A 13,616-nucleotide genomic window follows, 5' to 3' on the forward strand; every position below is an offset into this window, starting at 1 on the left:
CATGTGATTGGCTGCTTAGAAATTAAGTGTTAACGAGCAGTTGGACAGGTGTACCTAATAAAGTGGCAGGTGAGTGTAGGTTGAATAATTCGTAGTCTTTAATAAGGAGCATTTTAGAAATTAGCACCCCTAGACGTGACACGTAGTACGACCCCGATAGCAGTTTCCGTCCTCATATCAAAACCAGAGATTGTAACACGTCGTTAGTGTTGTGAAACGGTCGCAGTTCAATAGGCGCAAAAAGTACTTGGTTATGTTTTGGCACCAAAACCAATACAGTTTAGAAAAAGATTGTTTGGGTTTAAATAAGACATCCCTTCTAGCTTCAAACGCAGCATGAACCCTGGTTTCCTGGGGTGAAAAGGTCCTGTGTTTGTTAGACCTGTCCACCACCCCAACCTGCCTCCTTGGTGTTCTTATACGTCGTCACCTTACTTTCTGTTTTGCTCCTAAGTACTATGGCCACTAAAGGATGCCGCTATCTTAAATATGAGTTATAATTGCTGCTTGAACAAAGGACATGTGGGCTTTTTTTCACACGGGGGGCAGTTTTGTTAGGACGAAGAAGCAAATAGAGTTTTTCTTTTTTCTAAGTCAGTTTTTGAACTCCCACCATTTGTACCATAAAAGGACAACATGTGCCCAAATTTCCATTTAATTTAAACATTCATTTCATATTGAGAAAATGATTGTGATGCTTTTGTAGATGTTGCTTGCTCCCCCCCCCCCCCCATTTTAGCCTGAGGAGGGTGCAACGAGAACATCCTCTAAAATAGAACCCTAATCACTTTATGGTTATGGTCATATTAATAGAATGCTATTGCTACTTGCCCTTACAAATGATTATGAAACCACAAACAATCCTCTGTAATTAGACCCACATAAAATAAAGTGTGTGTATGTGGCTAGATGAAGAGTTGCCCTCAGAGAAAACAACTAAAAAAAGATTTCTCTCAGCGGAGACGATGGTGTAATGAATATAAACGTCTGTAAGATAATAACGTGTGCGGTATAGATACACATATGTACAGTAACATAAACAGTACAATACACCATACAAATTACAATATCCTAATATGAAAAAAAGCAGCTCTCTCCTATTTAATATCCATTATTAAATTAGATTTTAAGTTCTGGATTACGGCTTTTTTGTGTTTTTTGTTGTGTGGCCTGCAGCATGCTTTTTACAGCCTGTCTTACTAAAGAAATACATTTGTTGTGTTTTTGTTTAAGTTACAACCTGGACCTGGAGGAGAAAAGGGAGATAGTCAACTGGTCCGACCACAAAACCCTTCCACTTTGTGAGCAGGGGACGCTTTGTGTGACAGGACCCAACCAGGTAAGAATAATTCTCAAATCTATTCCTTTCCCTGTACAGTATGTAGCTTAGCAACTATTCGTAGGTTAAAGCTCCCGAAGGCACACATTTTACATGATAGGCATAAAAGCTTTCATCAACAAATGTTACATATATTGTTTGCTTTTAACAGAGCATACTGTTCCCATCACATAAAGCTCATAGTTCTTGAGTTCCTGCATACCGTGTTCATTGTGTGAATGCTGTAAGCACCTGTGTTCTTTTAAATCTTTATTATTATTGCTACATTCTTTTTCATTCAATTCCTTCCACATTTTTCAACGTAGAAACCTTTTTTGTTCTTTTCACTAATGCAATAACATTAAAAAAAAAATACACAATACATATACTGTTACATGCACTGTCAATTGGTGCAAAACAGCATTAGAAGAAGATATAGGACAATTGGACGGTAATAAACCATGTAGGTAAGGCCCTCCCCAGACCCATCGGAGGGGATCAGTCCTCTGGTCAACATGCCATACAGGCTCGCCCTCAGGCCTGTAAAATCTTCTCAAAAATGATCTCAAACCTGCTCTCATTCCCACCGTTTTCCCTCTTCACACTGTCATATGTAGCTATGGAAGCAAACAGACTTACACATTTGGCAGTGTGAGCCTGACAGTGACAGTGGCCAGGAGCTGCCGAAATGACTGCCATGATATCATGACAACTGATACCAGACATATTTCATGTAGTCTTGCATTGCCAGACCTTCCCCCACAGCGCTTCGGAGGAGGGTCTGGCTAGTCCACACCTTATTCTGGGATAGGAGAAATACTCACTCTGATTTATTGGCATTTCTTTTAACCAATCCCAATTGTCTTAGAAAGTGCTAAGCGCTGAACGGAACCAGGGTGCCGCAGCAAAACAGCCCCAGGAAGAAACTTGTTTTGGTGGAACACGTGTACCTTCAAAGGTTGCTTTAGTTGTGCTACAGAAAACTCAGATTGGACAGATAGTCTGGCTAGGTGTCTGGATTTGCTCTGCAGAGATCTGAGGAGCAGTTAACCACAGTCATCAGAAATCCACCGGAGTTTAGAAAGGCCAACACAAAGAAACCAGAAGGTGACTGACATCTGGCCAAAAAGAGGGACATCTAGCAAAATTGCTGGCGACATCTGAGCAATCCCGGAAGTGGAACGTCATGAATAGAGACCATATATCAAGCAACCTTCTCCCATTGTCACGTGTTTAACACCACAAACATACAGTCATCTGATCTGGTCTTCTCTCTCATGATAATAACACTTGCTCGTGATTTACTCAAGGTTTTTAAAGCAAGAAGTCGAGGTTTAAGAGGTGCGCCCCAGCTTTACTGAATGAACTTAAGTGAACTGTCTGACCCAGGAGTCAGGAGTTACCATCACCATGGCAACCTGCAATTACAGCTGGACACAGAGCAGATTGAGATGAACTAATTAGTGCAGTTTGACACACACACTCACACACACACACACTTACATAGTACACTTTTAGAGTAAGCAATACAGTTTAGCAGTTTAGAGGCCTCCACAACACAATTTCTTTAGAAATTGCCTTCTCTTATTATAGTTTCAAACAATGTTACTTTCTGATCAAAACAAAGAAGCCTTTCAGAGAAGATTGTCATTGACATTTCTAAGCAATAGAAAATTCTCCAGATCTCCCCGATCTCGAGGCAACTTTGGGCGGAACAGATACAGACGATGATACAAACAGAAAAAAAAAAACATTGAGCAAGAATGGGTTTCAATGGCATATTCAATTGAAGGAAAACTGCACCTTGAACAAAAATGTTTTATCCCAGGAATTATGAATGAAGCCCTGCATGTATATTTGTTTTTATGAATACGTTTTGTGCATGTGTGCGCGAATCCTGCTGCATGACTTTGTGTGTGTGTATGCCAGTGTATTATTGACTGAGTTTAATCTTTATGCTGTGTAGGGTTGTCTGACAGTGGAGTTAGAGAGGGGTCCCAGGGGCTTTGGCTTTAGCCTGCGAGGGGGAACGGAGTACAACATGGGCCTATACATCCTGAGACTGGCTGAGGACGGGCCTGCTCAGCTGGACGGAAGGATCCATGTGAGTGCTCCTTTTAATATAATCGTTATAATAAAACATATTTTTAAAAAGGTTGCTGTTACTGCTGACACAAATTCGGGGGAGGAATGAAGTCGGAGACACTCTGAGGACTTAAAAGTGTGGTTGTATATATTTTACGATATGTGTTTTTATTTTTTCATATGGATAGATTTTTTTCAATGAACCCCATGACCTGTGGAAAGGTTGAGTTGCCCCTGTGGCCAGATCCTACTGACTCATAATGTCTACAGGACTAATAGTGGCACAATATTCAGTGTTGGAAGGAGAGAACAACATATTGCTAATTGTGCTATTTTTAGCAACAGTGGTGGGGCTAAAAGTGTAAAGTTTGCCACTGGGTTGTGCTACAAGAAAGGTCATTGGGTTAATAATATGTGTTGAGGAATGTGCTGAGAGCATTTCGTTGCAATTGCCATAACAGGTTATAAGATATCTTGTGTGCACAGTTGAGCTAGAGGAAAGCATATTGATTTCTAGAAAATTAACATTGAAAGGTCAGGGGTTCACCTGAATCATTTAAGATTCATTCTCACTGGACAATGAAGTTTTGCACCAAATGTCATGGGCCTTTATCCCGTAATGTGAGAATGTCTCACTCTGGACAAGTTTTGGCAGACAGACCAAAGGGCCGACAGATAGACAGGGACGTCCTCGGGGCTTTCAGCTAACGAGATGTAAAAAAAGAAAACTTGATTAAATAAAAGTCAATCCAGTCCTAGGAAGCTCATTTTGTTACACTCAGCACTGTTAGATAGATGTTAGAGTGCTAATTTACAGAGTATTACATTGCTGAAATCTAATTATGCACATTTACTAGTTCATTAAGGAGAGAGGTAAATAAGAAAAATAGCATTTCTGTTGCCGTGTGCTGAATGCACCAGAGATTGAACTAATGAATTGTGTTTCAGCAACTGCCAGTTACAGTGTTGAGGGTAAAATGCTGCAGATGCGTTCCGCTTTAATGTGTTCGCTGTTTTTTTGCTTTGATTTAGCATAGTTAATCAACACAGCAATTAAAGAGAGGGAGGAGATGGTCTTTAAGTGTCTATTTTCTGCTTTGATTTAATTGTGTTCTTGTTTTTTTGAATTTCTAGATTTGTTTCATATTTCTTTCTTATGTACGTCTTCCCATCATTAAGTGTCCTAAGGGTGACAATGACCATTTCCAGGAAGGTCCCAGTGTATTCCTAGAACTGACCCAGTGCTTTTTCTGTCTACGGAAGAGGTTCCGCAAAATTAGAAAGTGCCCATGGGGATGAAATTATAAGACTATTATTATTATTAGGATGAGAGGGGAGATGGTGCAGTGAGGGAACAGAATAGAAGCTCCTGGCTGGGAATCAATCCTTGGCTTGCCAGACTGTGGTCTCTGGGCATAACTTTGCCTATCCAAGGGTGGAGAGAAATGTCAACACCGATTAGATCCCAACAGACTGACATGTTTACACGCTCTATGATGAGTTATTCCTTCAAGGTATTACAAGTGTGTGTGTGTGTGTGTGTGTGTGTGTGTGTGTGTGTGTGTATATGTGTGTGTGTGTGTGTGTGTGTGTGTGTGTGTGTGTGTGTGTGTGTGTGTGTGTGTGCGCGTGACTTGCAATTGAAATATTTTATTGTGTATGTGTGTGAAAGCATACCACTTCTATGGTAGAAGTGTTTGAGTGAAAGTGTGAATACATGCACAGAGAGAAATGCTAAGCTTTGATCAGACCTGTTTCTGTTTAATAATTGGATTTTCTGTATTGCTGTCAGGTTGGAGATGAGATAGTGGAGATTAACGGGGAGCCGGCACGCGGCATTTCCCATACACGAGCTATTGAAGTGATCCAGGCTGGAGGAAGCAAAGTGGTCCTGCTGCTGAGACCTGGGGCGGGCCTGGCTCAAGATGGCGGTACGTACTGTCTACACACAATTTATTCAATTACAAGTTAGATTGTAATTACTTATTAATTGTAATTACAATTTTGAAATGACACAGTACAGAGACAAATTTTTCTTTAAGGGATTATTTCGGACTGCTTTTGTGCCTAGAAATCTATTTTAACTATTTTGGTACAATGTGAAGGATAATATAGTAGGAAAGGTTAGTACTTGGTGACTAGTTGACAACAAATACATGAATGGCATATAATACTTTCTTTCCTTTAAGAAGTATATTCACTGTTTTCAATATACACTCCTTAAAGGAATAGCTTGGGAAATACTTGAATACCAGAAGATTGATATCACTCTGTTTTTATCAATAACAACAGCCAGCAGCCTATTAGCTTAGTTTAGCTTATTTTAGCACAAAAACTGAAAACAGTAGGAAACTAGCTAGCCTGGCTCAGTCCTACGGAAGAGGATTAGGGCCACTGGAAAAAAATGTATGTGAGTTCAGACTTTTTTCTCAGAATTGTGACTTATTCTCAGAATTCTGACTTCTTTTAATTCTGAGATTAAAGTAAGAATTCTGAGAAAAAAAGTCAGAATTTTGACTTTAATCTCAGAATTCTGACTTTTTTTCTCAGAATTATAAAAAGTCAGAATTCTGAGAAAGAAGTCAGAACTCACATACATTTTTCACCAGTGGCCCTAATCCTCTTCCGTACAGTCCAAATGTAAAAACTAGATCTTCAAAGATTAATCGATTACTTGTCCACTATTAAATTAATCGCCAACTATTTTGATAATCAATTCCTTGGCTTGAGTCACTTTTTATTGAAAAAAGTAAAAATTATTTGATTCCAACTTTTTAAATGGGAATATTTCTTAGTTTCTTTACTCCTCTATGGCAGTAAAGTGAATATCTTTGAGTTGTAAACAAAACAAAACGTTTCAGGGCGTTATCTCGGGCTTTGGGAAACACTGAAAGAAATATTTCACAACTAATCAATGAATCAAGAAAACGATCAACAGATTAATCGACAATGAAAGTAATCGTTAGTTGCAGGAAAAATGACAAGTTGCTGTTTCACACGGGTTATCTGTCTATAACAATTCAAGACAGTGAGACTTCTGAGTCTGGTCGGCAACTTTACGGTGATAAGAATCTACGAAGGCACTGTACCCGGCCAAGAAAAACTACATCTTTAGTCTTTTTTTTTTGTTGTCATGAATCAAACAAAGGAGATACAACATGTTATCTTCGAGCTTTATAGGTACCTGTGAATTTAGTTTTTTCTTGGACAGAGCTGGGCTAGCGGATTCCTGTCCTAATGCTAAGCTATGCTAACAGTTGCCTGGCTGTAGCTTTATAATTAGAGCAGACATACAGCGGTATAAAATTGATTTATTTACTAAATGTGTTTACGGAGAGGGGACACTGAAAGTAGTTAAATACATTCAGAATCCATGAATCCAACTAACGCTGATGGTAATGACTCCAGTTTGTTTGCTAATTGCTGGAGCCTGTTTTGGTACGCTGCCCATATTGATTTGAACATACTTTCTTTATTGACTTTTTATTTGTTAAATAATTAAATCACTAACCATCTGCTTCCTTTTGGCTCTTCTTCTCTTGCCTCCGATGCAGGTAGTACGGCTTCTTCTACTGTGTGCTACTACACTGAGCACCAACACTAACATCTCTACTGCTTTTACTGGCCTCTTCTCTTTTACCTTGGTAATACCTCTCTTTCTCACATATCTTCCCTCTGTTAACCTCTCAGTAATAATCCATTTTTTCTTCCTTCTCTCCCTCAATTTTGGTATTTTGTGTGGAACTTCTAAGAAGTGTGTTTACATGGTGTCTCCATGTAAAATGTGTGCATCTTTTACAGGTCAACATGATCAAAAACTCATTTCACCCACAAGCTATTCCGAAGAGGTGTTTTACTCTGACACATCACCCCTGACCTCTCCATATCCCAGCGGGGCTTCCATCTTTGTTTCCTCCCCCTTCTCCGGCAAACTGAAACATTCCCACAGCTGTAGCAGCATCTCCCCACATGGCCTCAAGCCCCGCAGCAGCAGGGGTTTACGCTCAGTGGAGGAGAGCGGTGAGTGGGCGGACCAAGAGGTAGATAGGCTCTCTCCCGCCTCCTCTGAGCAAATGAACTTCTACAAGAGGACCAGGCCCACAAAAGACCCCAGAGAGCTAAGCAGCCCAAAGAAAACAGGGGAGACATTTCCTAAAGCCAAAGAGCAACATCACGGTCCTGAAAAGACTGAGAGTCAGGCACAGAAAGATAGACTGAGCAGGGACAGGATGTCTCAGACACAGGGAAAAACACGATCCGCAAGCCAAAGGAAGTGTCCTCAAGCTGGACAGCAAGCGGCTTCGAGCCTGCAGCGTGCAGATCATCAACACGGTCCTCAGACGAGATCAAAAGACTCTTCCAGCAGAGAGAGCTCGGATCATGAAAAGAAAAACGGCAAAGGGGGGAATCTTGAGATCAGAAAATACTCACAAAGGCGGGAGATGGAAGGGAGAGGAGAAAGGACCAGGCCTGGCCGTGAGCAAGAAAGTTTCAAAAGAAGGGTGGCAGGAGAGTCTCACCACGGAAGGACACCTGCTCAAACAGTCAGAGAAGCGGAGAAAGGGACAGGGAAAGACTCAGGGCAGAAAGATGCTAATGGTAAGTATAAATCCACAGAAGACAGGAATACAAGTAAAGAAACCGTCAACAAAAGAGCGTCACTGTTGTCTTTTAAAGAAATGTGGAGTAGAAAAGGTTCTGTAGTTTCACCAAGAGAGGAGAAAGGAAGAGAGGACGCATTGTCTTACTCCAAAGAAGTCGGTAGTAAAGAAGACTTTGTGGCCTCTATAAACGGTTCTCTGGGGACCCCTCAGAGCCCAAAGGGACCTATTAACCCTGGCCCTTGGAAAGTGCCCAGCTATGCCAGAATCCTCTCCAAGGCAGAGGTCCTTCGTGACTCTTTGTGAAAGGACATTGAATCACCCAGACTTGAGAATACTCAACACTCGATCAGTAGTTTTTTCTGAGTTCTTCCATGAAACAGAGAGGTAATAAAGTGCAACATTATTACCTTTGAACCATTTCCAGATTTGTCCTGTGACATCACGTGTTGGCATGTAGCAGCTCCCCTTTTGCCTTGTCCGCTGCTTCAGCATCTCTGATGTGGGACTCAATCATGTGCGTTATGCTCGGAGCGTTGCCAGACTAGACATTTTGAAATGCGAATATGTGCCAATTCTGGGAGCCACCTGTGGAACGATGACCACCAACAGCGCTTCACCCATTACAATGCAATGACCCATATGCAAAGAAAGGAGATAGGCCCTCGCCTCTCCCGCTGTAGTATACACCAAGTGTGACTGTCATCTAGGGTTTCATTTTGCTCCCGGCCTCATTGTGGGATATTTTGACTATTTTGGAGTTTTCTTCAACGTTTGCTCAACTGCATGCAGTCCCTTCTGTTTGTTTTACTGCACGTGTTCTGCACATCCCTGAGGATGATCCTGTTTCTAATTCTCACTCTCAACACCAGGCCGATTTCTAATACAATCCAGCGAGCATTCACTTTACCGGGGACTCTAGACTGTTCTATGATTATAGACATGACTCTCCTCAATACGAACAGTATCATTAAAAAGACCAGAAACTTGTGGTTTGAGATCTTGTTTACCATGTGTGTGATAACCAAGCAGTGTGTCATTTATTGCGATGATAGAATAATATGTGTATATGTAGCCGTACCAAGCCATTCCACATTTTGATATAGACTTCAAAGATATGTCCCATGTTATTTGAACGTTCACCATCCCTCCGATGTACTTCAGTGGTAGCGATTACCATGGATCTTGTAGTTCATGAAATGTATAGGAAACGTGCAAACCGCTGTACCAAATGTTTGCAATCGCTCAAAACGTGTCTCATTGTGAAATATAATATATCAATATATTTGAATGTGTCATGTTTTGCAGATTCTAACTTTTAAATATCTATTGAATTCCATTGCACTGCATATGCCCGTGTAGCATAACAGAATGACCATGAGATTTATATTTAATTTGGGATGTTGACTTGCTTCCAATCCCATTTTATTATTATCTTTGTTTTCTAAAGCTATTTCAGTTTTTCTAAAAAGTTCACCGTTGAAGGCCAAAAGGGCAATTTTGGGAATAATTTGCAAGTTCAGAGTCATGTCCCTTATGGTTTTCCCTTTGCCTACTGAGAAAGGAAACATGGGGGTTTTAAATGTATGTATTTGTCAGTCCTGCTATATAATTATCTGACATGGCTAATGGAGCTTAGAGAGCAATGTGGTGGGTTACTGAGATATTGAGCATGCATGCTGATGTAATACATACAGAGAGCCCACCTATTACATAATTGAAGGGTTGTTGGGCTGATGAGATGAACAACTGATTCCAAGCGTAGGGTCAGTTACAATGAGACATTTCACACAGGACTTGGATTACCTGGGGACCAAAGTGTAATAACCACGGAGATCGTCTGTGATCTTAATCCTCTGCCATGTCTGTAATTTGTCAAGTCAAAATTCTACTGCAAATTACCTGCCATATTTTGCCAAAAACATGTTGTGTGATAATATAAGGATCCCATTGGAATCAGCATCTCTGTGACTTGGGGTCGCATTGGCTGTGTTGTCATCATATATTAATGTTTTGACAGAGCCTTGACATCGTATCCGTAACGTCAGTAAATTTGATTAAAATACAGACTTTGCTTATCCCCTGGTAACACTAGTCCCTTGTCGAATTTCACTGTCGCTTAACTGAGTGTTTGAAGCTTCTGCTGTGAAATCAGAGAGAAAGGAAATATGCTCAGCATACCTGCTAATACAGTTTGTGAGATTAAGACATATTCAGATGAGCTCAGGGAACACAGTATAGTAGCAAACCTGTGATAAAGTCAATGTGAGTGATCAAGTGAGGGTTAAGGTCTGTGATTGGTTAAGGGAGTTTTCAGGTTAAAGAATGGCTTGAGGACGCGCTATGAGCCAGTCAGTGGTACGTTATTGTGCAATAGTTTGGTTGGTCTAATGAGTAAATCAGGTACAGGGAGCTCACTCTGCTGGGTCAGATAATGCCCTTCTTTATTGTATGCCCTCTGCATTGTTGTACTTCTTTATGCTTTTGTTTTGACCCTTTTTTTTAAAATCTCATCTCTGTATCATACTGTGGCCTTGCATCGCTTCATTAGAAAAACAATCCTTGTGGTATCTTCTACATTCTGTAGGAACAGTAGATGTAAATGTTTGTACATTGTACAGCACCTTTATAAATACTTGCTGAGTGCTCTTTTGGGGGTGGGGTGGGGTGGGGGGGGGGGCAAATAGAGGTATATTAAATTGCTCCATTATTTTTTTATGTAATAAAAACAGAGAAAATATTTAAAGATGAGTTGAAAAAGGATAGACTATGACCTTGACATGGTGTTCTGTTCATGCACTGAAAAAATAAAGTTTTACTGAAAAATATCTACTGGACCTCTTCTACTGAAAATAACACACACACACACACACACAACCACATACACAGACAGACACACACACACACACACACACACACATATATATACTGTCTATAAGACGTCAAATTTCTCTCACACTTGTCCATAGGATGATCAGTTAGGTTCCATGTTTGGATTATTTGTCTTTCTAATACTGTCATGACAAAGCTGCATAAGTCATTGTTACTATGGCAGATTTCCAGTTGTCATGGTAGCCAACTGCTTTTCTCGGCAGAGCTGGGAGAGCACTTCACTGCACGAAGTAGGCGCTCTTTCAATTACGAGAGAAAGCTCAGGGGCTTTGTATGTGGGCATTGAAATCCATATTTCACAAGCAAGCGTGAATCATGGGAACACAAAGCGGAAACACGCGCATGAATGTCATATACTGACTTCGATGTAACACAACCAGGTTTCTTTTCAGTTTCTTGTAAATCCAAATGTGACGAGCTGCAGGGAACTTTTATGAACCATGGTCCCTGAATTATACATTTTACTTTAAAATTATGAACAAAGACGTTTAGACAGAGGATTTGTTTTTTTTAACCTTTAACCCGGGTTTAGCTATGCATGTGCGGTGCTCCTCGGCTGTGCCTTCCACCAAATGAAGCAGTTAGAAACATATACACCTGAGATAACCGTTGCCAAACCGTTGGTTTGAATGCGTCATTGTTGTAGAAGTACATATCATCTCTCGGCACGTACATTAGGGGAGTGACTTTGACCCTGGTTTGGATGAGGGCTCCAGAACTTGACCTCACTGGAAGAGCAGCTTTAATGGCTACACAGAACAGTCATAGTTGACTTAAATTGTTTAAAAATAACTGGAATTTCATTTTATTTTTCACGTATGGAAATTAAATGAGATGTATTCTGCAAAGATTTGTACCTTGTCTTTTCTTTCTTTTAGTATGTCTAACCTAAGTGTGTTTTTGTTGCCTTTTCTGTCTAAAAAGCATCACATTCTGCTGCAGTCATGGGTCAGAGTTCATTAGATAAAAAGGATATATTCATTTTTTCTTGATTTGTAAAACCCAAAACTAAATTAAGTTAGAAGCAGTTGCTGATATACTAATGGCTTAGATTGATGGAAATTGAATGAATATTTTAAATGAATATTAATCAGATTTGTACCATAACCCTCATTCCTTCACCTTGTGTTCATTCACAACCCAACACGCATACCATGCAGATCACATTTCACGCAGGAAGAAAACTGGATTTCTACGCCATAATTAATTAATATCAGAGCTTTAGCCTTTTAATGTAGTCTACCTTTCATACCACTAGATGTCACCACGTTGCAGGGAAGTCTTCAGTGGACATTTGGATAAGGGAAGAATAAAATGTCTTGACTTAGTTACTCATTTTCAGAGTGCATAAGCAGTTGTTTTTTAAGATCTTTATGTCAGTAATGCACAGAATATGCTCCATTTGATATCTTTCCTGCAACAAATGGATTTTCCTGGTATGTGAGTCACTTGAAGGAATTGTCATGCATTTTGTTGGGAAATGTGAATTTCACAAAAAAAATTCTTGTTGAAGCCCTTTGTATGCTAACATCTGGTAGGTCATAAAGATATACAGTAGTATGTGTGTGAAGATATGTGAAGTATGGGTGGATTCAAAAGTTATGGTCCTCCCGCTTTTTACATCACATCATTGGTATGTCTGAGCTTGAGGAAGCCAGGTGATCTATGCAGCAGCGGACAGATACTAACATTTGGGTGGCAACCTCTTTTCTCCACTATCAGACATGTAGAGAAGCAGATGCATTCTTCTAGGTTGGTAATTTGGAAGGGAGGTGTCTTGAGCTTTCACTTGGACAGGGTGTTAGGAGAGATAAGCAACGCAGACTGCCACAGCCTTGGAGGCTTTGGCCATTAGTAGTTGCTTGGCAGACTTGTTGCCAACAATTGCTGGTTTGTTGAACGTCTTAAAAAGACATGAGGTGCACCACACAGTTTTTACAGGTCATAGAGTACCGGGTTGAGTGGGCAGACCAGCAAGATCTTTTAATATCCTACTTTCTAGATTCAGTCATAATGAAAAAATATCCTGGGGTTTCCTCACTAGTTCACTGGATCACTGAAGAGTGCCGACGCAGGCTACTAAACTTTATTGCTCTTTGTTGCCAGGTTTCGTTGTTAGTCTTTGCGTTTCTAAGACAACTCTGGCTGGAGGACGGAGTCAGCCTCTATCAACAAACGTATGTGGTTGAAAATGGGTGGGGGAGTGAATTCCTTGGAATTTACCCCAGTAAGTGTGTGTGTGAGGCAATGAGGCACATGTTGAAATAAACGGTGGAATGTATCCATGACAATAAGCCTAAACCCAGAAAGTGACTCAGGCTCTATAATGTACTACAAAAAACACCAGAATCCTCATTCCACAGTCCCTTAACTATGTTGGATTATTTGTTTGATTATTATTATTATTACTATTATTATTATTACTAGTAGTAGTAGTAGTAGTAGTAGTAGTAATAGTTATGGTAGTATGAGAATCAATATAAGTTTTTGCCATGGCAACATGTAATAGAATTATTATTCTGATATGTATCATGTTCTCTAGCTGACACTAACAAAAGTGTATGTCTGTATCAGAATATACCACAATGTAATTTAATAATAGAATAGAATAGAACAGATTAGAATAGAACTGAGTAGAATAGACTAATGGCGTTTTTCCACTGCTGGTAACAGCTTGCCTCGGCTCGCCTCGGCCCGCCTCGGTTCGCCTCGGCCCATTA

The 13,616-nt window shown here is 40.2% G+C and overlaps 1 protein-coding gene across 2 annotated transcripts in view; it reads left to right on the forward strand.

Moving 5' to 3' along the window:
* Window positions 1–10,830, forward strand: part of LOC117943208 (membrane-associated guanylate kinase, WW and PDZ domain-containing protein 3) — a 130,360-nt gene extending 119,530 nt beyond the window's left edge. Inside the window, exons 18-22 of one of the 2 annotated variants that reach the window (XM_034869184.1) lie at window positions 1,234–1,339; window positions 3,285–3,422; window positions 5,196–5,334; window positions 6,958–7,047; window positions 7,205–7,450. In XM_034869184.1, the coding sequence (XP_034725075.1) occupies window positions 1,234–1,339; window positions 3,285–3,422; window positions 5,196–5,334; window positions 6,958–7,007 (433 nt within the window). In that variant the 3' untranslated portion in view covers window positions 7,008–7,047; window positions 7,205–7,450. Of the gene's footprint in view, window positions 1–1,233; window positions 1,340–3,284; window positions 3,423–5,195; window positions 5,335–6,957; window positions 7,048–7,204 lie in introns of both variants that reach the window. The other variant, XM_034869183.1, reaches the window with a different exon arrangement.
* Window positions 10,831–13,616: the final 2,786 nt, after the last annotated feature.

The sequence above is a fragment of the Etheostoma cragini genome, chromosome 4 (assembly GCF_013103735.1).
Source record: "Etheostoma cragini isolate CJK2018 chromosome 4, CSU_Ecrag_1.0, whole genome shotgun sequence".
NCBI lineage: Eukaryota > Metazoa > Chordata > Actinopteri > Perciformes > Percidae > Etheostoma > Etheostoma cragini.